The sequence below is a fragment of the Eriocheir sinensis genome, chromosome 36 (assembly GCF_024679095.1).
Source record: "Eriocheir sinensis breed Jianghai 21 chromosome 36, ASM2467909v1, whole genome shotgun sequence".
Lineage (NCBI taxonomy): Eukaryota > Metazoa > Arthropoda > Malacostraca > Decapoda > Varunidae > Eriocheir > Eriocheir sinensis.
In genome coordinates this window covers 3,288,191-3,315,830 of record NC_066544.1, presented here as the reverse complement: position 1 = coordinate 3,315,830, position 27,640 = coordinate 3,288,191, and the positions used below count along the sequence as shown (strand labels likewise).

General features: G+C 45.8%; 1 protein-coding gene across 2 annotated transcripts in view; it reads left to right on the top strand.

Annotated features, from left to right (window-relative positions):
* The window catches only part of LOC127007627 (QRFP-like peptide receptor), a 98,729-nt gene extending 75,698 nt beyond the window's left edge, over positions 1-23,031 (top strand). The window contains exon 10 of one of the 2 annotated variants that reach the window (XM_050878780.1): positions 20,221-23,031. In XM_050878780.1, coding sequence (XP_050734737.1) covers positions 20,221-20,278 — 58 coding nt within the window. In that variant the 3' untranslated portion in view covers positions 20,279-23,031. Of the gene's footprint in view, positions 1-20,217 lie in introns of both variants that reach the window. The other variant, XM_050878779.1, reaches the window with a different exon arrangement.
* The last annotated feature ends 4,609 nt before the right edge of the window (positions 23,032-27,640 follow it).

Here is a 27,640-nt window from a genome sequence, read left to right as displayed (position 1 = left end):
CCATCCACAGGTAAGGCAAACCTGCTAGATACATAAAAGAAATCTCGAAAGGGACATACTTTTTCATGTAAGCTGACCGGTAGTGGTACTCGCCCAAGGATTCCCAAAGTGGTGCCCGTCACGCCTACCACATTCAGGTCGTTCTCTTGGAGCGGCCAATTTTCCCCTCTCGCCTGTCGTGTCAGGGACCTGTAAGCGGAGTCTGAGATGACATTGACTGTCGCACCTATGTCTATCGCTAAGGTGAGTGAAATTTTGCCCACCTTGCAAGGGAGGGCAATTATGCTTGTCCGTCCCAAGGCGGCAATGACGGAGTCAAGTTGCTCCCAATTAGTAGCGTCCTTAAGGGACACTTGGATGTACGCCTTGGGGCTGTCACGAAGTCATGTCTTTTTATTCTGAGAAGAGGAGGAGTGTTGTTTACTGTCCGCCGAGGACTTGTACTTCTGTTCCTCTTTGGCCTTTTGTATTGCAGAACAACTGTCGGAATCATGAAAACAATTCCCGTGGACAAGGCAAAAGGCAGCCTTCCGCTGATGGTTTGGCATAGGGTTCCTGTGTGATGAATGATGCCCGCCCCTGTAACCTCCTGATCTTCTATCAGAGCCCTGTCTTGAATGTGTTGAGTCCCTACGTTTTGCGAAGCAAGAATGTTCAGAATGTCCTGATTGTTTGCAAAAACTACAGGTGAGATGCCTTACTTTGTGCCTGCAATGCTGCGGCTGTTGCGAGGGGTTGATGGTGAGGGCGTTCTTTAACCTTGAGTGGGTTGTAAGTATTCAGACGAACCCGGGTGTGAACGAATTCTGCGGTCTGGAATTGACAAATAATGAGTTGCCTGAACATAAGATTACCATAGTAAATTCACCGGTTTTTGTATCGTGTTCCGTTCCCTCTTCGTCTGTGGTCTGTGTTAAATGCTTAAAAGTGTCGCCGAGTTTAGCGAGTGTCTTTGTTCATACTATGGATTAAATCAGTTACAATATAGGAGCATATTTTGGTAGCTGTAAATATTAACCAATAAACGTAACGTGTATGAATTAATAGTTTACGCCGAACCCCTAAAAACAAGAAAGGTGCTTGTTAGACGTAATAGAAGTTAAGGTTATAATGGAATGTTATAATGTTATGGGTATAAGAAAAAAATAATTCTATAAACACTGCGGTATTTTGGGTAGGAGAAAATTAAGTGAGTATGCCTTTAATGCGCTAGTTTTCTCGAGCGGCGAAGAGAAAACGGAGCCAGGGCACACTGAGGAAGATGAACTTTGATCAGGGAATTCACAGTTTTACCGCTAGCAGACAATAAGAAAGGATCAATATCGTATGCGAATGAACGATACTCTCACAATAATGACTGATTAACAGTGTTAGGAACACAGAAATAAAAAGGTCGTGCCTCTGCTCGAAACAAAACTGAAATAAGCTGAGCCGGCATATTTTGACCAGAAGGGAATATCCACAAATACCAAAATTAATTAGCTGATGTAGTGGAGAGGGCGAAGGTTGGCGACGCCCTGGGGTACGTGCAGTCGTTGGAATCGCGTCGGAAGACCTCGGCCGTGGCAGCAGCGGCGGTGAGAGTTGAGGGAAGGGCGGACATCGGGAGACTCGTAATGGCTGCTGGAAACTGCTGACCCAGCGATTTGACTGGCAGGGAGCTGGTGCCGGAACACTGCTGCCAGACGTAGGACGGCTGCGGCGTTCTTGTTATATTGTGAGATGGGCCGCGGTGGCAGATAAGGCGACTTGGGTGTGTAACCTCTTGAGAAGACGCCTTGCAGGAACGGTAGTGGTAACTGCTTGCAGTCACCGGGAGATGTCCGCGGGTGCCCTGGCTAACTGTTTGCCGGAAGAGGTTTGGGCCGATGCTCCCGGCAGCGGCGGTGTTGCCGCCTGCTGTGGTGCGAGGGGCATGTGGGTTGTTCCAAGGTCAGCGGGGCGTGCCTCCTCCTGCGGGCGGAGGCCCGAGGGTGTGAATTCTTCTGCGTATCGTGGAGGGCTTCGAGTGAGCTGTGAGTGGCTTGCAGTGCTCGTAGCAGTGCTGGCTTGAAGCGGGTGGGGCGGCTTGTAGATTGTGGCCCTCGCTTTCGGCTGCGTAGGCCTGTTGGTGGCTCGAGGCTTGACGCCTGTAGAGAGCTTTTAGCTGACGCCTGTAGAGAGCTTGTAGCTGGCGCCTGGTGAGTTGCCGCAGACGGCTGGCTTGTGACTCCTTCCTTCCTTCTACGCCTGTCCCCGGAGTTTGTTGGTGAGTTCTCGTGGCTTGAAGCTTGGAGGAGAACGAGGTAGCGAAGGCACAGGCGCGGTGGGGACCGCTGCCACCAAATGTAACGGGTTACCGGGGGGCGTTTAAAGGGCGTTGATTAAGACTTCAGCTTCCTTAAGGCGAATATATTCGTAGCCTATATGTACAAGGAGCGTCGTAGCGAGAGCGACTGCCGTTGTGTGTCAGTCGGACTCTCGTGAAGGAGTGACGGTACAGGTTGGAAAATAATTGTTACAATTGGTACGTACGTCAAGGTGACCTCCACGCACTATGAAATGCGATGTATACAAACTGAGACGGTAAACACTGACGGACGACATTCCTATAAGGTGGCGTGATCTATCTGTCGTGGGTTTTTTCCATTGACAACTGTATGCCTAATTCGTGGTGATATTAAATAAAAATAATAATACATTGATATCCTACTATAACAAGAAAGAGGGAATAAAGAATGAAGAAAATATATAACGAAAGAAATAAAAAAAAGTGAAGGTAAGAACATGAAAACATCAAATCAATAAAGGAAAGGAAGAAAAAATAATTGAGGAAGAAAGGAAAAGGACAACTTAGTACATGGCTTTATCTAACTCACATTCGTACGTGTCCTGTCCTATTAGAAAAAAAACTCAAGATAATTTGAAGATTAATGTTTCTCAAAGACTGCATGCTCGACACATTCACATTCCGACACTTAACAATATTGCAACTGGAGTGCTTCTCGCTACGATTACAATACATTTCAATCCTTATCAACAACAACAACAACAACAACCACAAAAACTAAGATTGTCACCCCTAGAGACAGCCGAGTCAGGTGATACTGATAGGTGTGCTTGCCTCAGCCGGGACGGAGTGGAGATAGGAACGCTTCATTTACACAGCCTTCCCTCCCTCCCTCCCTCTCTTGCTCCCTCACAGGTAGGGAAGAGTGAAAGACAGTAGGAGTGTACAGTTGTGTGGGATAGGTTGGTTAATCGTTCTTACGTAGTTATTGTTTATCGGGCACCTTATTTGTATACCCCCGGCGTGCTGGGTGAGTGTGTCCCTCCCTTCCTTCCTTTCTTCCCCTTCTCTTTAGCAACAGATGTGACGGTGTTCTATCCTGTTGCCATGAAGGGATGGGGGTGGGGAGAGAGAGAGAGAGAGAGAGAGAGAGAGAGAGAGAGAGAGAGAGAGAGAGAGAGAGAGAGTGTAATATCTATATGCCTTGTGTTATTGAGTTCCTTGTCCTTGGTCTGCTCTCCGAAAGCCTTTTTAGTTAGTGCTCGCTTGCGCGTACAAAAAAAAGAAAAAATATACTGCTGCCACTACTACTACTACTACTACTACTACTACCACCACCGCCACCTTACGGGCCTACAATGGCGGGCTGCCTGCGCCACCTATGTCCCCTCCTACTTTCCTTCACTTTATAGCAACACTTTACTTCCCGCTGAACTGTTTTTCCCCTAGTCTCTGCAGCCCCAGTTTAGTTCAGTTCATGCTGTGCCTGTAGTACCCACGCCCTTCCGTCTGGTTCAGCCGCCCCTTCCTTCACCAGCTCCAGACTTGTATACTCGCAACATTCCACTCCCTTCCGACGATGCGTTCAGATCTAGAGTACCGGGCCTACTCCAAGCTCCCGCGAACCATGCCAAAAATACCAAAAAAAAAAACGAGGTGATACCCTGGAGACACATAAAACTATCTGTCACGCAGCGATGGACAGGCATTCAGCATATATATATATATATATATATATATATATATATATATATATATATATATATATATATATATATATATATATATATATATATATATATTTTTTTTTTTTCGAAATAGGCCATTTGTGATACAGGAGTTGTTGAAGTCTACAGCAACTGAAACATTGTTCTCTTTATATGTATTTCTTTCGATGTCGCGTATTAACCCACATCAGGGGGCAGGGACTTGAGCAGGTCGCTGAAGCTCATTCTTTCTCATTTCCTCTAGACGTCTTTCGGCCTTAGCTGGCCATCTTCAGGTGTTGGTCTTATCTCTTCCTTGGCTGGAGTCAGAAATCACTCAGAATGGCTGGGGAGCATCGTTCGTTCGTAAAATTTACCCCATAAATAGGGGGACAGGGCCTTTGCTCAAATGCGGCCCTGTAAGGGGGGGCGGGCAATTTAAGTCCCGGCGGGTGTAGGGACGCCTCCGCCGCCGCCACAGCCACGGGTAACAGCCGGCGAGCAGCGACGGAGGCACGGGCCCTCCGGGCAGGCGCCCAGAAGCAGCCCGTAGCGGTACACGGGCGAGCAGCTGACTAGTCGACTTGACTGCGGAGGGGGGGCCCAAAGCGAGGATGTCCACACGGGTCAACCTCGCCGCCGCAGAAGGGCCACCCGGCTGCTCGCCCGAGGAGTGCTGGCGTTCCACTGCTGGGGAGCATCTTCTTCTTCTTCTAGGTTTACCCCCTAAAAAGGGGGAACGGGCCTTTGTCACTGTGGACGGCCCGTCGCAGAGGGGAACCCGCCGCGGGCGTGCGGCGGGTGGGGGAGCCCTTCCGTCGCCGCCTCAGCCACGGGTATAAACCGGGGGGCAGCGACGGAGGAACGGGCCCTCCGAGCTCTGGCTCAGGAGCAGCCCGCTCGTGTGGGCGAGCAATGCAAGCTCGTTGCGGGACGCCTCCGCCGCCGCCACAGCCACGGGTAACAGCCGGCGAGCAGCGACGGAGGCACGGGCTCTCTGGGCAGGCGCCCAGCAGACACCCGTAGCGGTGCACGGGCGAGCAGCCGACCGATCGACTTGACTGCCGCGGTGGGGCCCTAAGCGAGGATGACCAAGCGGGTCAACCACGCCGCAGCTTGCGTGGCCTTTTATATCCGCGACAGATGTGGTGTGCGCGGCCAGGCTGCGCAGAGGTGTGCGCGGTTGGCCAATCATCGTGCCGGTTGCGCGCGCAGGCTTCTGGTGGGAAGGGAGAATTCTGGTTGCTGCTAGATATTGACTTCGGGTTTCTTGGTGTGGATTCATACGGATTCTGTCATTTTTAGTCTCTTGATATCATGTTCTCTCTCTAAAATGATGGTATTATTTTGCATGTGTTGCCTTTTTAGGATGTGTCCGTGCTCTTGGAAATAATGTCTCATTATGGCGCCGTCCTGTAGATGTGCTGTTATCCTCTTTGACAGTGTTGTTGTGGTGACGCCGATGTACCTTGAGTTACGGTGACTGCAGTCGCCAGCGATGCATGTGTGTTGGTACACGACGTTCATTTCTTGCAACTGGTCTGTCGATAGAAGGCAGCTGTTGTTCATTACTAGGTTGGCGGTTTTCCTTCATTTGTAGTATATGATTAAGTCGGGCTTGGTGTCCGGGTCGGTTGGTTTGACGTTCTTGTCGATTATGGACTTAAGCGCCTTTTCATCATCTTTGTAAGCGGAAGACATGGTGTTATTGTAGTAAAGTTTGATACTTGGTTTTGCTTGTTCTGGTGAGGCTTGAGTCATGAAAGTGTCCAGTCGCTGTCGTATTACGTTAAATATTTCCTGTCTTGGATAACTGTTGTTGACCAGGAGTTTGGTGATTCTGTTGAACTCGGCGTTGGTGGCGGTCCATGTGGAGGAGTGCATTAGGGCTCTCTTGAGGAAAGTATTTATGACGCTGCGTCGGTACCTTTCAGGGCATTCACTTGCACCTTTGAGGCAGAAACCGAGGTTGGTGTCTTTGACGTACACTTCAGTGGAAAACGATTTAGTTGAACGGTGCACCATAACATCAAGGAAGGGGAGTTTTCTGTCTTCGTCTATTTCGTGTGTGAAGTTGAGGCGATAATTCTCCTTAAACTTACTGATTAAGTTGGAAACTTGATATTCGGTGTCTGCACTTATGAATATATCGTCCACATATCTTGTGTAAATGTCTGGCTTGACCTCAGGTTGGCACGTGAGTATCTCCTCTTCAAGATGTCCCATGTAGAAGTTGGCAAACAGCACTCCTTGAGGTGACCCCACGGCTACACCATCACACTGCATATACATATTGCTGTCTGGGCCGTAGTGTCATGAAAGCAACCCTGTGTACCGGGACGCCGTCCAATAGGGACAGAGCAGTCCGCCCTTGGTTGCCGGCGCTGCTACGACGCCAATTAGAGTGTGAATGCGTGTGTGAATGGGCCAGTCTTCGTACCTGCCGTAGTACGAAGCCAAACACCGAGGGCAGTGCCACGAGGGGGTCCGCTAGGATAAGCGGGTGGTCATAGGGGGCGGCAGGTATAGTTGTTTAGTTAGATAGCCAAGACCCGCAAAGGGCAGCTGCTGGGTCTCCTTATACACGCCTGTTAGCAGGCGGGGAGTTAGCCCCTGGCAGATATAGGTGGCCAAAGAAGTTTATTAGCTGTGGTTCTGGCTTTGCCAGTCTTGTTATAGTCTAGCTCACCTAAACGTGCGGCTGTGACGTTGGTCTCTAGGGAACAAGCGGGAGCACAGTGTTGCTACGTTTTTAACCCCACGTTGATTCTCTCTCTCTCTCTCTCTCTCTCTCTCTCTCTCTCTCTCTCTCTCTCTCTCTCTCTCTCTCTCTCTCTCTCTCTCTCTCTCTCTCTCTCTCTCTCTTTCTCTCTCCACCTTTGCTGTACTATACTGTACTGCTGTACTGACGCGTAGATTACAGTAGATGGTAGAAACAACAAACAGCCTAGATAGGACCAAAGAGGTCTGTTGTTGTTTGCTTTTCCTTTGTATTCCTTTGTATTCTCTCTCTCTCTCTCTCTCTCTCTCTCTCTCTCTCTCTCTCTCTCTCTCTCTCTCTCTCTCTCTCTCTCTCTCTCTCTCTCTCTCTCTCTCTCTCGTTTATTCAACCTGATTTATCATGTTATAATACAGAAATTGTGGGAATTATACGAATAAAAAATCTCTTCACCTGTGTGGATGCCGGGAGTGTCTGGGTGGTGCCCGGGAGTGTTACCTCCACAAGGATTTGAATATATATTTTTTTCGTACTTATGTCAGCTTATTTTAACGTACATTCCTTCACGATATAATCTAAATATAATTATGAAACTACTTGCCAATCTCAAAACGTAACGGAAACTCAACAATAAGTATAGCAGTTTTTAGCAACACTGTAAAATATGTATGCCACGTTTCTTTATATGGTTATAAATATTTTTTTCATAATAAGTTAATTGTTCTTTCATATGTTATAATACTAAGATTAAATGTGTATGTATATTTGCTGATCATATATGCCATGGTTTGACTTATATTAGAACATTTCTACATCGATGGCTAGGTGACGCGCGGCAATGCTGTACAAGGGATCCCGTATGCTGAACCCGCCCACAACCGCACGTTTAATTGAGCCAGACTATAGTAGGATTATTTCTCTCTAGGTTAGATGTGGCATTATGTTAGTCCACGGACCCCATTAGGTTAGTTCTACACAAAAACGACCATGGCGAGGGTGAAGATAAAGCACCCTGCTCCCAATAATGTAGCCCGACTGAAACTCCTTGAGACACTGTCCGTAAACTTAATATACGCTACTGGAATAATAAAAAACAATGATGGCTATGTCACCCTGACTAGAAAGGAAGAAGACCTAAATAAAATATGCAGTGAAGATATCTCCAAAGCACTGGAGAACAACAACTTCACTCCGACGCTTGCCCCTGAACAGAGAGCAAAAAGGACAGTCCTGATTTTCAATGTGGACAAGTACATTTATGAGAACACAGAAAATGAGATGCAAGAAGAAATACTTAAACATAATAGTTGGGTGAAAGGAATAGACAACATTACAAATTTCCTGGCAAAAACATTCTTAAACTACAATTTTCAACCACGGCAGCAGCAAAGAAAGCAACTGAATCAGGGATACTTTGTTTTCACATGAGTAAACCAGAAAGCAATATCAAGATTGAAGATTATGTTCCCCTTAATGTCTGCTTCAGGTGCTATAAGATCGAAGATCATTATACCAGCGAGTGTAAGAAAGACAAAACATACAAAATTTGCTTAGAATGTGCTTCCACGGAGCTTACTTGGAAGGAATGCAAAACGGAAGCAAAGAAATGTATGAACTGTGGGGAGAACCACAGGACTGTGGCGTTTAAATGTCCGGAGAATAAAAAGGTAAGAGAAACGAAAGCAAAAGAACAGACAGAAAAATGGAAGGCCACATACAGTCAAATATCAGCAGCAGCACCTTAAGCACAGACCTTACCGAACACAGCAGCAACAATTCTCACATGCATGATTCATGCGATGCTTCTGTCATTTTGCTTCAGCTCGGTGGGACGACCTGAGGAAGTACTTTTCCGATTTCCCGTGGAATGATTACTGCTTCCAGGATAAAGACCCCTCTGTGTGTGCCCAGCGCATCACAGAGATGATTGTCTCTGGAATGGAGGCATACATTCCACGTACTTGCTCTACTCTTCATGCAAAAAAAAAACTTGGTTTAATCACGCTTGTTCTCATGCTGTCAAAGATAGAGAGGCAGCTCACAAAAGGTACCAGAGCCTTCGAACTCCCGTTAACCATAATCTTTATATTTCTGCCCGGAATCGTGCCAAATCTATTCTCCGACTAATCAAAAACTCCTTCATTAATAGAAAATGCCAAAACCTTGCTTTCTCTAATTCTTCCCGTGACTTCTGGCATCTAGCCAAAAATATCTCCTCCAATTTCACTTTTTCCTCTTTCCCTCCCCTCCTTAACTCTGACGGCAGCACTGCCGTCTCATCTGTCTCTAAGGCTGAAATCTTCGCTCAAACGTTCTGTAAGAACTCCACCCTGGACGATTCTGGGCATATTCCTCCTACTCATCCCCCCCCTCTGACTTTTTTATGCCTATAATCAAGATTCTTCCTAATGATGTTTTTTATGCCCTCTCTGGCCTCAACTCTCAGAAGGCTTATGGACCTGATGGAGTGCCTCCTATTGTCCTTAAAAACTGTGCTTCCGTGTTGACACCCTGCCTGGTGAAACTCTTTCGCCACTGCCTGTCAACATCTACCTTTCCTTCCTTTTTTTTTTTTTTTTTTTTTTTAAGTCTTGGCCTATTGCGCCGGTAGGCTTCTTCCCGGTGGATCCTGATGGTCGGTCCAAGGCTTCTTCCCGGTGGGTCCTGATGGTCGGCCCAGCCCGTTCTGGCGCAGGCGAGTGTTTATAGTGGCGCCATCTTGCAATGGCTCATGCTGCCCTCCCGGAGCTCATCTTTAATCCTAGAATCTAGAGTCTGGGTTGATAGGTGGTCTTTTGGACAGCATGTGGGTAGTTTTAAGCCACTCGGCGGCGGCTGAAAAATCCCAGCTTGGTGGCACCGGTCGGGGATTGAACTCGCGTCCTCCTGAACGTGGGGCCGTCTTGCTATCTGTTCAGCCACCGCCTACCCATTCCTGCTGGAAGTATGCCTTCATACAGCCTGTGCTTAAGAAGGGTGACCGTTCCAATCCCTCAAACTACCGTCCTATAGCTTTGCTTTCATGTCTATCTAAACTTTTGAATCAATCCTTAACCGGAAGATTCAAAAGCTCCTTTCCACTTCTGACCTTCTATCTGATCGCCAGTATGGGTTCCGCAAGGGGCATACTACCGGTGATCTCCTTGCCTTCCTAACTGACTCTTAGTCATCCTCTCTTAGCCGTTTCGGTGAAACCTTTGCTATTGCGCTTGTCAAGGTTCCAGTATTGGGTGCTGTAATCGGAAGGGATAGCAAACAACAAGATAAATGGTTAGACACCAGTTTACTTTCATTAAAGTAGAAAACCCCAAAACAGGCCTCACAGTCTGAAGTCTCCAACACGAAGGCTTCAGCACGCCGGACTCAGCAATGACCCGTTGCACGGCTTCTTCCTCGTCTGGGCGTCTCGTCCTTTAAGTGGCAATGTCGAGGCAGCACAGCTTCGTACTTGAAGTAGGTGTTGACGTGGTGGACGAGGGAGGCGCAGGAGGAGAAGGGGCGTCAGGTTCACAGCAGTAACGGGAGTCCAGGGCGCGGAGGGGTAAGGCACCCAGAACGAGCCCACGGTATCTGAGTTAGCCCGAGTGAGAGCAGGGCTGGAGCTTTAGTAGAATCAAGTGTTCAGACCGAGGCTCGGCCGCTGTCTGACGAGGAAGGCGCTGGCGGTCACCAAGTCGCCTCCCATAGCGGGTTGAGAAGCCTCGGTGGTTCAGTCGACCGAGGCGTCGAACGGCGTCAGGCGAACGAGCAGCGAGAGTGAAGGAGGTGGTTCGCTGCGCCTCAGTAGTTGAACAGCTTCGAGCGGCAAGATGCGGGCGGGCGGCAGGAGTGCTCCGGTCGTTCGCCCGCTAAGTTGGTAGTTGCCCTCACAGTGCTGGATATATCAAAAGCTTTTGATAGGGTCTGGCACAAATCTTTGCTTTCCAAACTACCCTCCTACGGTTTCTATCCTTCTCTCTGTACCTTTATCTCGTTTCCTCTCTGACCGTTCTATTTCTGCTGTGGTAGACGGTCACTGTTCTTCCCCTAAACCTATTAATAGTGGTGTTCCGCAGGGTTCTGTCCCATCTCCCACTCTCTTTTCTGTTGTTCATTGATGATCTTCTTTCCAAAACGAACTGTCCTATCCATTCTTACGCCGATGACTCTACTCTGCATTACTCAACTTCTTTTAATAGAAGACCCACCCAACAGGAACTAAATGATTCCAGGCTGGAGGCGGCAGAACGCTTAGCCTCAGACCTTACTATTATTTCCGACTGGGGCAAGAAGAACTTGGTGTCCTTCAACGCCTCAAAAACACAGTTTCTCCACCTATCCACTCGACACAATCTTCCAAACAACTATCCCCTATTCTTTGACAACACTCAGCTGTCACCTTCTTCAACACTAAACATCCTCGGTCTATCCTTAACTCAAAATCTCAACTGGAAACTTCATATCTCTTCTCTTACTAAATCAGCTTCCTCGAGGCTGGGCGTTCTGTACCGTCTCCGCCAGTTCTTCTCCCCCGCACAGTTGCTATCCATTTACAGGGGCCTTGTCCGCCCTCGTATGGAGTATGCATCACACGTGGGGGGGGGGCTCCACTCACACAGTTCTCTTGGACAGAGTGGAGTCTAAGGCGCTTCGTCTCATCAGCTCTCCTCCTCTTACTGATAGTCTTCTACCTCTTAAATTTCGCCGCCATGTTGCCTCTCTATCTTCTATTGATATTTTCATGGTGACTGCTCTTCTGAACTTGATAACTGTATGCCTCCCCCCCTCCCGCGGCCTCGCAACACACGACTTTCTACTCAAGCTCATCCCTTTACTGTCCAAATCCCTTACGCAAGAGTTAACCAGCATCTTCACTCTTTTATCCCTCACGCTGGTAAACTCTGGAACAATCTTCCTTCATCTGTATTTCCTCCTGCCTACGACTTGAACTCTTTCAAGAGTTCCTCCTCCCTAAATTGACCTATCACTCCTTTAACTCTTTATAGGAGCAGTGAGTTGCGGGCTTTTTTTCACATTTGTTACCTTTTTTTATGCCCTAGAACTGACTCCTCTGCTGTAAAAAAAATAAAAATGCCCACCTGGTGAACATCGCACAACCAGGGAGCTACAACACCGAAATAAACAAACTGTTAAGAGCAAACAAATTACCAAGTGTTATCCTTCCAGATAACTCACTCAGGACAATGAAAGACAAGAAGAAGAAACAGAGAAAACAGAAGAAGAAGAAACAGAAACACCTACTACAGCAATGGAACCACAGAAAAAAAATAAACGGGAAAGAAATAGAACTAGAAATATTTGCCAAGGAAAGTGAGGGATATCCCAAAGAAAAATTCAGTCTCCGTGCACTAACAACTGGCATGCTACAAGGCAAATATAATTGGCAATACAGCTCAAGCCAATACAGAGAAGAAGATGTACTCAGACAGCTCAACGATAACAATATAAGCCTTACGGACTGTTGGAGAATCGTGGAATACCAAGTATTCACGAAAATAAGAAACGGGTACACAAAACAGAGAACACCATCACCAGGGAAGACCATAAACAGAAATGACAACAAGTAAACATCACAAGAATACATCATCTAACACATTCAACATGGATATAAGAGATACAATTAAAATAGTACAACATAACACTTAACACTGGTCTACCAACAAAACTAACCTTACAAACGCTTACCTACAACTTAACCAGACATAATACTATTAAACAGTCATGGCCCGAGCAACACACAACCCGTACACATCAGAGGCTATAACGCCTATACAATAAACACTTCCAACGAAATGCACGACGGTTCTGCCATACTAGTAAAATCAAACATCAAACACATAATAACAGACGATTACATATCAGACATCCTCGAAGTAAAAATAGAGACAATAGTCGGGACCATATCGATTGCTACAACGTACCTCCCTCCAAGAAGACCTTACCTTCCATTTCCGGATTTCCACAGACTAATATATAATAACCATCCTATATATATCATCGGCGACCTGAATGCCAAACACACACAACTAGGTGACACACGAAACAACGCTGTTGGAAAAGGCATTGCCACATTTATAGACTACGGGAAAGCAATACACCTTGGCCCCAGGTTCCCAACATTCTTCACAACTGGCTCAAACACCACACCAGACATCGTATTAAGCAACAATAAAGCAACACTCAACACCATTATAGAGCCGGGACCCCTTACAACATCCGACCACCTACCTGCCATCATCACTCTTACCACAGAAGCAATAACGGAAACCATACAACCAATACCCAATTACAAGAGAGCAGACTGGGAAAAGCTAAAAAGAGAAATAGAAGAAGGGATGGAAGACATTACATTACCTAATCAAATGCACAAAGAAGAAATCGACAGCAAGTTAACACAATGTTACAATACAATAGCTAACGGAATAAAGAGCACTATCCCAACAAAATCTGGCATCACCATGCACACATAAGCCACTGACCAGCCTACTTCTAAGAGATTTACAGCACCACTTCAATCAAATACATCGAGAATCAATAACACATGGGTGGAATATACAAAAATATCAACTATATAGAGCCCTAAGAATAGCTATAAAACAGGAAAGTGAGCAAATAAGGAACCAAAATCACATAGATTGCAAAACTTGCAAAATGTCACAAACAACCTAAAGCGTTCTGGAACCCAGTCAAAACAATAAAATCTATAAAAAACTACAATGAACCAGCCCCTCATTAGAGATAACATCAAACTAACGAGCAGCAACGACAAAGAAGAAGTATTCAGAGAAGTTTTGAGTGAAGTTTTCAAGATATCACCTGAAGAGAATGCAGCATATGACATCGAAATTGAAAACGAGGTAGTAGAATTCCTGCAAGAAAACGAAGACATACTCATACCACACCAACTATCCGACATGGAAAGACTTCAAGGGAGGAAACATACTGATGAGATGATTTCACAAAACGAGATTAAAACTACAATTAAACAATTTAAGAACGCGCCTGGAGAAACAAAAATAGATAAACTAATCCTAAGTAATCTCTAACAAAACTACAAGAAATATTCAATCACTCATTTTCAATGGGATATTTCCCAGACAAATTTAAAACAGCTATAATTAAACTAATACCAAAAGAAAAAAACTGATAACAGCATCCCCATAAAGTACAGACCCATTTCATTACTAGAAGTCCCAGGCAAAGTGATGGAAAAAATCATCAACACAAGACTCAGGAAACTGCTGGAATCAGACAACATCTACCAAGACTCACAACATTGATTCAGAAACAGGAGAGGAACCGATACAGCTTTAAAGACAATTCATGAAACAGCAGCACACCATACAGCCCGAAAGCAGCAATGTTACATGGTAAAAAGAGATGTCAGTAAAGCATTTGACAAAGTATGGCTTGAAGGACTGAAGTACAAAATAGCACATTTTTTCTTTCTTTTTTTTACAACAAAGGAGACAGCTCAAGGGCACAAAAAAGGAAACAATAATAAAAAAAAAAAGCCCGCTACTCGCTGCTCCTAAAAAAGAATCAAAAGAGGTGGCCGAAAGAGAGGTCAATTTCGGGTGGAGAGGTGTCCTGATACCCTCCTCTTGAAAGAGTTCAAGTCGTAGGCAGGAGGAAATACAGATGAAGGAAGATTGTTCCACAGTTTACCAGCGTGAAGGATGAAAGAGTGAAGATGCTGGTTAACTCTTGAATAAGGGGTTTGGGCAGTATAGGGATGAGCATGAGTAGAAAGTCGTGTGCAGCGGGGCCGCGGGAGGGGGGGAGGAAATATCAATAGAAGATAGAAAGAGAGGCAACATCCCGACGGAATTTAAGAGGTAAAAGACTATCAGTAGGAGGAGGAGAGCTGATGAGACGAAAAGCCTTAGACTCCACTCTGTCCAGAAGAGCTGTGTGAGTGGAGCCCCCCCACACGTGAGATGCATACTCCATACGAGGGCGGACAAGGCTCCTGTATATGGATAGCAACTGCGCGGGGGAGATGAACTGGCGGAGACGATACATAACGCCCAACCTCGAGGAAGCTGATTTAGCGAGAGAGGAGATGTGAAGTTTCCAGTTGAGATTTTGAGTTAAGGATAGACCGAGGATGTTTAGTGTTGATGATGGTGATAGCTGAGTGTTGTCGAAGAATAGGGGATAGGTGTTTGGAAGATTGTGTCGACTTGATAGGTGGAGATATTGAGTTTGTAAGGCATTGAAGGGCACAAGGTTCCTTCTGCCCCAATTGGAAATGATAGCAAGGTCTGAGGTTAAGCGTTCTGCAGCCTCCAGTCTGGAGTCGTGTACTTCCTGTTGTGATGGTATTCTAATGAAAGAAGTTGAATAATGCAGAGTGGAGTCGTCGGCGTATGAGTGGACAGGACAGTTTGTTATGGAAAGAAGATCATTGATGAATAACAGGAAGAGAGTGGGTGATAGGACAGAGCCCTGTGGAACACCACTGTTGATGGGTTTAGGGGAAGAACAATGACCGTCTACACGGCCGGAAAGGAAACTGGAGATAAAGGAACAGAGAGAGGGATAGAATCCGAAAGAGGGCAGTTTAGAAAGCAAAGACTTGTGCCAGACTCTATCGAAGGCTTTCGATATGTCTAGCGCAACAGAGAAAGTTTCACCGAAACGGCTAAGAGAGGATGACCAAGAGGCAGTTAAGAGAGCAAGAAGATCGCCAGTAGAACGCCCCTTGCGGAACCCATACTGACGATCAGATAGAAGGTTAGAAGTGGAAAGGTGCTTTTGAATCTTCCGGTTAAGTATTGATTCAAAAGCTTTAGATATAAATGAAAGTAAAGCTATAGGGCGGTAGTTTGAGGGATTGGAAAAGGTCACCCTTCTTAGGCACAGGCTGTGCAAAGGCATACTTACAGCAGGAAGGAAAGGTAGATGTTGATAGGCAGAGACGAAAGAGTTTGACCAGGCAGGGTGTCAGCACGGAAGCACAGTTTTTTAAGGACAATAGGAGGCACTCCATCAGGTCCATAAGCCTTCTGAGAGCTGAGGCCAGAGAGGACATAGAAAACATCATATGGAAGAATCTTAATAACAGGCATAAAGGAGTCAGATGGGGGATGAGAAAGAGGAATATGCCCAGAATCGTCCACGGTGGAGTTCTTACAGAAAGTTTGAGCGAAGAGTTCAGCCTTAGAGACAGATGAGACGGCAGTGCTGCCGTCAGGGTTAAGGAGAGGAGGGAAAGAGGAAGAAGTGAAATTGGAGGAGATATTTTTGGCTAGATGCCAGAAGTCACGGGAAGAATTAGAAGAAGCAAGGTGTTGACATTTTCTATTGATAAAAGAAGTTTTGGTAAGTCGGAGAATAGATTTGGCACGATTCCGGGCTGAAATGTAAAGGTCATAGTTAGCGGGAGTTCGAAGGCTCTGGAACCTTTCGTGAGCTGTCTCTCTATCTTTAATAGCACGAGAACAAGCAAGGCTTTTTAGCATGAGAAGTAGAGAAAGAACGTGGAATGTATGCCTTCATTCCAGAGACAATCACCTCTGAGATGCGCTGGACACACACAGAGGGGTCTCTCTCCTGGAAGCAGTAATCATTCCACGGGAAATCGGAAAAGTACATCCTCAGGTCGTCCCACCGAGCTGAAGCAAAATGCCAGAAGCATCACCTCTTCGGTGGGTCCAGAGGATGTACAGGAGCGATAGGACAGGAAACAGAAATAAGGTTATGATCGGAGGAGCCCAACGGAGAGAACAGTTTGATAGAGTAAGCAGAAGGATTAGAGGTAAGGAAGAGGTCTAGAATGTTGGGCCTGTCTCCAAGACGGTCGGGAATACGTGTAGGGTGCTGAACCTACTGCTCTAGGTCGCTGAGGAGAGAAAAGTTGTAGGCTTGTTCAGCAGGCTGGTCAGTGAAAGAGGATGAAAGCCAAAGCTGGTGGTGAACATTGAAATCTTCCAAGATGGAGATTTCGGCGAAGGGAGAGTGAGTGAAAATGTGCTCCACTTTAGAATTCAGATAGTCAAAGAATTTTACATAGTTAGTAGAGTTAGATGAGATATAAACAGCACAGATGTATTTAGTAATAGAATGACAATGAAGTCTTAGCCAGATGGTGGAAAATTCAGAAGAGTCAAGGTCGTGGGCACGAGTGCAATTGATGTCGTTGCGCCCGTAGGCGCAACATCCAGCTTTGGATTGAAATTTAGGATAGAGATAGTAGGAGGGAACAGAGTAGAGGTTGCTGTCAGTAGCCTCAGAAACCTGTGTTTCGGTGAGGAAGAGAAGATGAGGTTTAGAGGAGGAGAGATTTTTTTTTTTTTTTTTTTAAGTTGCTGCCTATTGCGCCGGTAGGCATCTTCCCGGTGGGGCCTGATGGTCGGCCCAAGGCTTCTTCCAGGTGGGGCCTGATGGTCAGCCCAGCCCGTTCTGGCGCAGGCGAGTGTTTATAGTGGCGCCATCTTGCATTGGCTCATGCTGCCCCGCGGAACTCGTTCTTGATTCGCTTGGACGGCTTCCTCTAGAGTCCGGGTCCTAGACAGCATGTGGATAATTTTAAGCCACTCAGCGATGGCTGAAAAATCCGAGGTGGTAGCGTGGGGATTCGAACCCGCGTCGTCCATCACGCGGTGAATGTGGGCCCAGTACGCTACCAGTTCAGCCACCGCCTACCCACAGAATGAAAATTAGAACGAAGACCACGAATGTTGCAGAAATTGATAAGGAGGAGGTTCGAGGAGTTATCAGGACACCTCTCAAGTCGGCAGCCAGAAGGGGAGTCCTCCCTGGGGGAATTTATGGTCCCCCCCACCCCCAGGCGGGGACTCCGAGGCAGTTATTTTTCGCCATTTTGAATTTTGAATTTTGGGAAAAGGTGTGTGTGTTGTGTGAATATAGTGTGGTGTAGAAAGAGAGAGGAACTGTCTTTTGAGAGCATGCTGAACTGCTCTCTGGTGTTGATGAGACAAAAGGGAAACGGTTAGTGAGGACATGGGAAGGGTCTTTGAAGGGCTTCAGCACCCTCCTCGCTTCCCATATATCCTCACCGGGAGTAGCTCACGCCCGTTCGGTAGGTGTCTTCCTACCTCCTCCTACAATCTACTATCCTACTATCTGGACATACCAAAGATAACCAAGATCTTTCTGAACAATTTTGTAACCAACAGGAAAGCAAAAATAAAAGTAGACCATTATATTATGCCCAACATTCCCACTTACAGCGGGAGTACCACAAGAAACCGCGCTGTCACCAACACCCTACAGTCTACACCATCTATACAAATGACTTCCCCGCACCAGCCATTGATTGTACCACAATACAATATGCCGATGATATAACACAAATAATCTGTTACGAAGGCCAATCCAGAACACTCATGGCAAGACGAACCCAATGCAAAATAGAAAAAATCAACACATACGAAAGGAAATGGAAAATAAAAAAACAACAAGAATAAATTAAAAATTGTACCATTAGCAATAAAGAAGAAAAACAATATAATAATAGATGGATTACCAATAGACTACACAGAAAAAGGCAAAGTACTGGGGCTGACAATAAGCCGAACAGGCATAGACCAGCACGTAAAATAAATAAGGAATAAAGCACTGGGAGCAACAAGGGACCTATACAGATTTAAAAATGTACCAACAAACATCAAACTACAACTGGCCAAAGCTTTTATAATACCAACACTTCAAATATCCATACATACCTCTAATAACTATAAGCAGTGACATATCAAGTAATGGAAGGCGGACTCTTTTAATTTTGCGGCGCCCTTGTCATAAAGCCACGAATTTTGGAAAATCAACCGGTTTGGTGCGAATCGCCATAACTACCTTATTTCTGGGGCTACAGAAATGCTTTTGATATCAATCACCAGCAAAATGAAACGGCTATAATTTGTAGTAAGTGACGGGCTCAAAAACCGACTCGAAATGGTAAAAAATCGAATGAATTCGCAAAAAACGAATCTGAAAAAAAAACTATTTTTGAGTTCCCAACCTTGAAACCCACTATTATTTTTAGAATTTCAAAAAACGTATTTAACAAATAATTTCGCCCTACTAATGTGCTTTCCAATATGATGCATAACATTTCCCTACTTCTAGTAGTTTTGTCGCTAGAGCTTTAAACGTAAACCCTTTTGAGAGCGATTTTGACGAACTCCAGACACTTTGCCGTTTTTGTCTAATGTGGCATTGCTATTGCCTCTAGAAGGCTGATGTGAAGTTTCCAGTTTAGATTTTCAGCTAAGGATAGACCGAGGATGTTTAGTGTAGAAGAAGATGACTGCTGAGGGTTGTCGGAGAATAGGGGATAGGTGTTTGGAAGATTGTGTCGAGTTGATAGATGGAGAAATTGTTTTTTTGAGGCATTGAAGGACACAAGGTTCCTTTTACCACAATCGGAAATGATAGCAAAGTATGAGGTTAAGCGTTCTGCAGCCTCCAGTCTGGAGTCTTGCAATGTCTGTTGAGAGGGTCTTCTGTTGAAAGAAGTTGAATAATGCAGAGTGGAGTCGTCAGCGTATGAGTAGATAGGACAGTTTGTTATTGATAGATCATTGATGAATAACAGGAAGAGAGTGGGTGATTGGACAGAGCCCTGTGGGACACCACTGTTGATAGGTTTAAGGGAAGAACAGTGACCGTCTACCACAGCAGAGATGGAACGGCCGGAAAGGAAACTGGAGATAAATGAAATAATAAAATAATATATAAAATAAATACTGTTACCACAACAGCCGACCTTTCAGAGACTCATCCTAATAATATCAGATGTAATTGTTACCTGTTGAGTTTAAAAAAGGTTGTTCCAGTCAGTGTGTGTGTGTGTGTGTGTGTGTGTGTGTGTGTGTGTGTGTGTAATAATAATAAAAATAATACTAGTAATAATAATAATAATAATAATAATAATAATAATAATAATAATAATAATAATGATAATAATCGGTTTATTAAGAGATTGCAGTTGTTGAGCTGAAAATAAACACGTTAAAATACAATATTGAAATACAGTAAAAGAAGAGGAAGAGTACAATATTAAAGGGGTATAGGGGGTCTGAGGTTTACATTGTGGGAAAGTTGTGATGAAATAGTTGAGGGCGGGAAGAGTGAAGGTGAGGCGGAATGCAGTGCGTTTGTGCGGTAGGAGTCGGTGTGGTCTTCCGGGTGGCGGGTCAGGCGTTAAGCCCCAGGTCAACCCCCAGGTCAGAAAGGGTCAGGTCGCAGTGATGGCGGGGGTGCAGGTAAAGGCGGTTTCGACCATCACTCAGCTTATGGGCTTAGCGTTGACCTGCCATTCCATCCAGCCCGATGGGAAGAGGCTGACCGAGCGTGGGAACCCGTGTGTGTGTGTGTGTGTGTGTGTGTGTGTGTGTGTGTGTGTGTGTGTGTGAGAGAGAGAGAGAGAGAGAGAGAGAGAGAGAGAGAGAGAGAGAGAGAGAGAGAGACTGACTGACTGACTGACTGACTGACTGTCTCACCGACACAATCACTCACTCACTCACTCACCCACTCACAACCCCTCTCCCATACAGCAGCAATGGGCGCAGCCTGCCGTTAGAGAACTCAGTGGTGTACAAGACGACGCCTTCATAGTCCAGCAGGATGCACCAGGTTGGGGTGGCAGCGCGGCGCACCACAAGGGCTGGTCGCTTCGCTGGAGAGGGTCTGCGGCAAGAACTGGATCTTTGGCCTTGGTCTCAGACTTTTTCGTGTTCTCAAACAAAGGTCTGAGAGGATGCTGAAGACCTTGATTATTGCGGTAGTGAAGAAAAGTGACCAAGGCTAAGGGTGGACACTTGTGTGACCGAAGGCTTCTGTGTTGTGCTACTAGAACTCATGAGGTTCGTCGGCATGTATCAGGGTATAGTAAGAAAGTGAGTGAACTTAGAAATACTTAAAAAGATAGACCAACAAATATTAGAATCAGTGGGAGCACAATGTAAGACAAATTATGTGTGACCGTCTAGTGATAGTGCATTACGTTCAACCCTCGATTTCACAAAGCCATGAGAATCTTGCTGGTGCATCTCGTGGGCGACCAGCAGTTTAACGTTCGACTTCACAATAGTTAGATTTCTTTACCTCTTTCATCCCTCAGGCGACCAATCTGTTTGGCCGTTTCTTACCATTAAAACTGCAACCTCTTACCTGCATACAGGTCATCCTTTTTCTCGGAATATGATTAAAAATATGTATGACACGGTCGTGTGTGTGTGTGTGTGTGTGTGTGTGTGTGTGCGCGCGCTAGTCGCAATCAATATGTTTATTTAAATGATGTATCATAACTAAAGTACGTGTCAGTGATTATACATGGAGATTTCTTGTCATAGATGTTACTGTTTCATAATCAACTATAATATATGCGTCTCACTATGGGAAAAACATTACTGTTGCATTAAAGATGAACTCCGGGAGGGCAGCATGAGATAATGCAAGATGGCGCCACTATAAACATTCGCCTGCGCCAGAACGGGCTGGGGCGACCATCAGGCCCCACCGGGAAGAAGCCTTGGGCCGCATCAGGATCCATCGGGAAGAAGCCTACCGGCGCAATAGGCCACGGCGTAAAAGAGAGAAAAAAACAGCATGAGGGGGATGAGGGGATGGAGGAGAATGGAGCCGTGGATGATGGTGGTGGAGTGATTGGGAGGTGTTCCAGCGGTGATGCTAAGACGATTACAACAACACAGTTATCTCGTTCCGTCTTATCTGCAGAAGTTGAGAAGGATTCGAAACTTTTGTCAGAAACTCTTGTTGTTTCGTACGCATCGGAGGAACCACTGTTTCTTGGTATTTCTTATTAATCAATCCCAACCTAGCTAGGAGAGGAAGAGGAGCAGCCGGAGGAAATAATAATTTAGTCTCTCTCTCTCTCTCTCTCTCTCTCTCTCTCTCTCTCTCTCTCTCTCTCTCTCTCTCTCTCTCTCTCTCTCTCTCTCTCTCTCTCTCTCTCCATTGTTTTGAAGGCCATTGCGATGCTACATCTTTTCTTCTCTCTTCCTCTCTTCATTCCTCCTCTGTCACTACCACTGCCGCGAGTCTTCCTCTCTCACATTCTTTAGCCTTCCGTCTGTCCCTCCCTCCCTCTTTCGCTCCGGTTCGATCCCTCCTTCAGTCTCTCCTCCATCCTCACCGCTTCCTTCTCACGCCCGCTGTACACCCTCGCACCCGATCGTGTCACCCCCCCCCCCCGCGGCCACTCCTCCTCGTGTGTTAGGTTAAGTTTTAGCTTTTATTAAAATTCCGCGGCCATGATTTGATAATATAACTAAAGGCGGTGTCACACTAGCACTTTTTCCGTCAACTTTTTCCGTCGTTTTTCTGAAAATCGTCGATATCTTGGCTGCGGCCTGTCACACACAAACGGTGTTTCGTCTGAAACTTTCCGTCGGCACAGACCAAGGAATGTAAACAAACATGGAGTCCACGCTGCGGCAAAGATACGCTGCTCTGAACCTAATACTGTGTATTGTGAGACTTAGACGAGCTAAACAAGCCAAAAAGCATGCATGGATGCGCTCATGGTTGGCTCATGGTTTGAGGATCATGAGACTCTGAAGAATTGGATCAGGTTGGACAAGAGCCAGTACCACAGACTGCTGGAGTTAGTGACACCTCTTATTGCCAGAAGTGACACCAGGATGAGGAAGGCTGTCACTGCAGGAGAGCATTTGAGACAGGTTGAAGCCACGCGGAAAGTCTCGGTCTTGGTCTTGGAAATGTAAACAAAGGCGGAAATTTGCAGGCGGAAACGATCCTGATCGTCTAACAAATTCATGCGATAAGTTCATGCGGAACGATGAAAAATCGACGGAAATCGCATTAATCGACGGAAAAAGTGCTTGTGTGACACCGCCTTAAGGAGCTTACTCCCTGGCGTGTTTCCTGAGGCTCGCATCGCCCTAATTCTCTACACGACCTCTTAAAAATGGCAAGGAGGAAGTTATTCAACGTTCATTATGCCCTCTTTTATCGAACGAATAAAGTAAAGAGTAAAAATTGTAGGAAGTGTGTGTGTGTGTGTGTGTGTGTGTGTGTGTGTGTGTGTGTGTGTGTGTGTGAGAAGTATTTATAGTGTATTCTTTTATAATAAGAAATATTTATAAGATAACTTATGGCTCAGAAAATCCGTATGTAAGGAAATAGCCCAGAAAAGGCGATGTGGAAGAACAAAGGCGCACTATTGTCTCAGTATTGTATCGTCTTAACTGTGCGTTGTGGGTATTGTTTGTTCTACTAGTAAGCAAATGGTAAACAAATTGTGCACTAATAGAAATATACGTTATTCGTTCCGTATTGTACCGTGGTCTTGACTGTACTAATCTATTTCTGTAATAAAACAAGTGACAGACGCCACATGTATTTTGTTGCTGCCAAACGCATTCAAAAGCTGATCATATTTCTCAGGAGTATAGTAAGTGGTCAGGGATTCGAACATATTGACGAATGAAACGGCATGAACGATTCCTTGAGTTAACTTGCCCAAGTATTCATTACGGCCGAAATAGTTTCCTTTGCCTTGTCTGTTCCTTACACACACACACACACACACATTTTGCCGTTCTTATTCTGTATTTTAAGATCTTGAGTCTCCTCCTTTTGGTTATTAAATTATTTTCCCGTTTTCTCCCGCGCTTAGGCCTCTCATGTTCTTCCTGATTTCTCTTATTATACAATCTCTCTCTCTCTCTCTCTCTCTCTCTCTCTCTCTCTCTCTCTCTCTCTCTCTCTCTCTCTCTCTCTCTCTCTCTCTCTCTCTCACACACACACACACACACACACACACACACACACACACCGGGGAGGAAATCAGGGGTAAGAGTGGAGGTGTTAATGTCTTCTTATAATTAATTAATTCAAGGCGCAGAGACACCTCGTGCAGTCAAAGGAGAGAATTGTTGGAATGAGAGTCGATTAAACCGTAATGAAAGCCGTGGTTTGCAGTCGAGAAAGACAGACACAGATAAGGTCCTCATTTCAACTTATTTTGGATGGTAAGGAAGAGAACTGAGGGTGGAGGAGGAGGAGGAGTGAGGGAGAAATAATAGCTGAAAGTGTATAGTGACAGAAAATGTGAAGTGAGGTGAGACGAAAAGCGAGGAAAAGGTGTGAGTAGAGATTTTGACCACCAGAGAACGCAGAAAGATGTGATGTGACTGAGCGAAAAGGGGGTGAGGTGAGATGAGGTGAGGATGAGAAAAAGGAGAGAAAATGAAGATCTGAGGAATGGTTATGTGAAGAGAGGAGGAGAATGTGAGAAAGATGCACATGCGGGAAGAGTGCGTAAATGAGGCGGAGGGATGTGTTCTGAGAGGGAAGTAAAGAGGGGAAGTGTAAGAGCAGTGAACAAAAATCAGATGCAATAAATAAGGGGGTGTAAGACAAGTCCGTAATTTTGGCCAAGATTTTGAGGGGGCTACAGGGAATTATAGATTCATGAGTTGAGGGGAGGAGGGTGGCGATCGAAGCGATCATGCTTGAGTGGAGGAAATTAAAAAAAAAATAACGCATTAAAGGGAAATTTGGGGCCGATATAGAAAATATTGGGGGACGCTATAGCCCCCCTATCCCCCGGGAAATTACGTCTCTGGTAGGAAGGAAGGTAGGAAGGAAGACACCTTCCGAAACGGGCGCAAGCCACTCCCAGTGAGGTATATATGGGAAGTGAGGAGGGTGCTGAAGCCCTCCAAAGACCCTTCCCATGTCCTCACTAACTGTTTCCCTATTGTTTCAGCAACTCCAGAGAGTAGTTCAGCATGCTCTCTAAAGACAGATCATCTCTCTATCCACACCACACTACATTCACACAACATACACACCATTTCCCAAAATTCAAAATGGCGTACCATAACACAGCCTCGGAGTCCCCGCCTGGGGGGGGGGGGGGGCACAAATTCCCCAAGGGAGGACTCCCCTTCTGGCTCCCGACTTGAGAGGTGCCTTGATAACTCCTCGAACCTCTTTCTTATCAATTTCTGCAACATTCGCGGTTTTCGTTTTAGTTTTCATTCTGTGGAACACCATCTCTCCTCCTCTACACCTCACCTTCTCTTCCTCACCGAAACACAAGTTTCTGAGGCTAATGACAGCAATCTCTACTCTGCTCCCTCCTACTATCTCTATCCTAAATTACAATCCAAAGTTGGATGTTGCGCCTACGTGCGCAACGACATCACTTGCTCTCGTGCCCACGATCTTAACTCTTCAGAATTTTCCACCATCTGGCTAAGACTTCATTGTCATTCTATTAAATATATATGTGCTGTTTATCTCTCACCTAGCTCTACTAACTATGAAATTTTTTTGACTACTTGAACTCTAAAGTGGAGCACATCTTGACCCACTCTATAAGAACTCCACCTTGGACGATTCTGGGCATATTCCTCCTACTCATCCCCCCTCTGACTCCCTTATGCCTGTTATCAAGATTCTTCCAAATGATGTTTTCTATGCCCTCTCTTGCCTCAACTCTCAGAAGGCTTATGGACCTGATGGAGTGCCTCATATTGTCCTTAAAAACTGTGCTTCCGTGCTGATACCCTGCTGGTCAAACTCTTTCGTCTCTGCCTATCAACATCTACCTTTCCTTCCTGCTGGAAGTATGCCTTTGTACAGCCTGTGCCTAAGAAGGGTGACCGCTCCAATCCCTCAAACTACCGCCCTATAGCTTTACTTTCCTGTCTATCTAAAGCTTTTGAATCAATCCTTAACCGGAAGATTCAAAAGCACCTTTCCACTTCTGACCTTCTATCTGATCGCCAGTATGGGTTCCGCAAGGGGCGTTCTACTGGCGATCTTCTTGCTCTCTTAACTGACTCTTGGTCATCCTCTCTTAGCCGTTTCGGTGAAACTTTCTGTGTTGCGCTAGACATATCGAAAGTCTTCGATAGAGTCTGGCATAAGTCTTTCCTTTCTAAACTGCCCTCTTTCGGATTCTATCCCTCTCTCTGTTCCTTTATCTCCAGTTTCCTTTCCGGCCGTGTAGACGGTCATTGTTCTTCCCCTAAACCCATCAACAGTGGTGTTCCACAGGGCTCTGTCCTATCACCCACTCACTTCCTGTTATTCATCAATGATCTTCTTTCCATAACAAACTGTCCTGTCCACTCATACGCCGACGACTACACTCTGCATTATTCAACTTCTTTCAATAGAAGACCCTCTCAACAGGAAGTACACGACTCCAGACTGGAGGCTGCAGAACGCTTAACCTCAGACCTTGCTATCATTTCCGATTGGGGCAGAAGGAACCTTGTGTCCTTCAATGCCTCAAAAACTCAATTTCTCCACCTATCAACTCGACACAATCTTCCAAACACCTATCCCCTATTCTTCGACAACACTCAGCTATCACCATCTTCAACACTAAACATCCTCGGTCTATCCTTAACTCAAAATCTCAACTGGAAACTTCACCTCTCCTCTCTCCCTAAATCAGCTTCCTCGAGGTTGGGCGTTGTGTATCATCTCCGCCAGTTCTTCTCCCCCGCGCAGTTGCTATCCATATACAGGGGCCTTGTCCGCCCTCGTATGGAGTATGCATCTCACGTGTGGGGGGGCTCCACTCACACAGCTCTTCTGGACAGAGTGGAGGCTAAGGCTCTTCGTCTCATCAGCTCTCCTCCTCCTACTGATTGTCTTCTACCTCTTAAATTCCGTCGCGATGTTGCCTCTCTTTCTATGCTAACTGCATGTCTCCCCCCCTCCCGCGGCCCCGCTGCACACGACTTTCTACTCATGCTCATCCCTATACTGTCCAAACCCTTTATGCAAGAGTTAACCAGCATCATCACTCTTTCATCCCTCACGCTGGTAAACTCTGGAACAATCATTCTTCATCTGTATTTCCTCCTGCCTACGACTTGAACTCTTTCAAGAGAAGGGTATCAGGACACCTCTCCTCCCGAAATTGACCTCTCTTTCGGCCACCTCTTTTGATTCTTTTTTTTAGGAGCAGCGAGTAGCGGGCTTTTTTTTAATTATTGTTTCTTTTTTTGTGCCCTTGTGTTGTCTCCTTTGTTGTAAAAAAAAAAAGTAATGTGTTAGTCTTAACATCTGTTTGCTAGTGGTAACAAGTTTTATGTATCACTCTTTCATCCCTCACGCTGGTAAACTCTGGAACAATCTTCCTTCATCTGTATTTCCTCCTGCCTACGACTTGAACTCTTTCAAGAGAAGGGTATCAGGACACCTCTCCTCCCGAAATTGACCTCTCTTTCGGCCACCTGTTTTGATTCTTTTTTTAGGAGCAGCGAGTAGCGGGCTTTTTTTTATTATTGTTTCTTTTTTTGTGCCCTTGTGTTGTCTCCTTTGTTGTAAAAAAAAAAAAAAAGTAATGTGTTAGTCATAACATCTGTTTGCTAGTGGTAACAAGTTTTATGTATAAAGTAAGGCCCAGCCCTCCAACTACCAAAAAGGGTCTTCGCAGCTTCCTAGGTATGGTTTCCTTTTACCGCTGTTTCATCCCCATGGCTTCAGAGTTCACGGGCCCTCTCTCCTACCTTCTCCGGAAACCCCAACGAGAGCCGCTGCAGTGGACTGAGGACTTGTTATCGCGGTTCGACCAGCTGAAAGACGCCATGTCATCGCAGCTAGTCCTGCGGTTACCTAACCCCGCACTGGCTTTTGTTCGTAGGACAGACGCGTCGACCTTCGGGTTGGGAGCTGTGCTGCTGCAGTACTACGATGGGATCCCTCACCCTGTGGCCTACGCCAGTCGGAAGCTGCTGGACCGTGAACGGAAGTACGCTACCATCGAGAGAGAAGCCCTCGCCATCTTGTTCGGGATCTCAAAGTTCGACTTCTATCTCAGAGGTAAAGAGTTTATAAAGAGTTTGTGATCAGTCTAAAGACTGACCACAAACCTCTGATATATCTTCACAAGTCGAAGTGCTCCAACGACAGACTGATGAGGTGGGCCCTTCCACTGCAGAACTACCCATTCCGGTTGGTTCA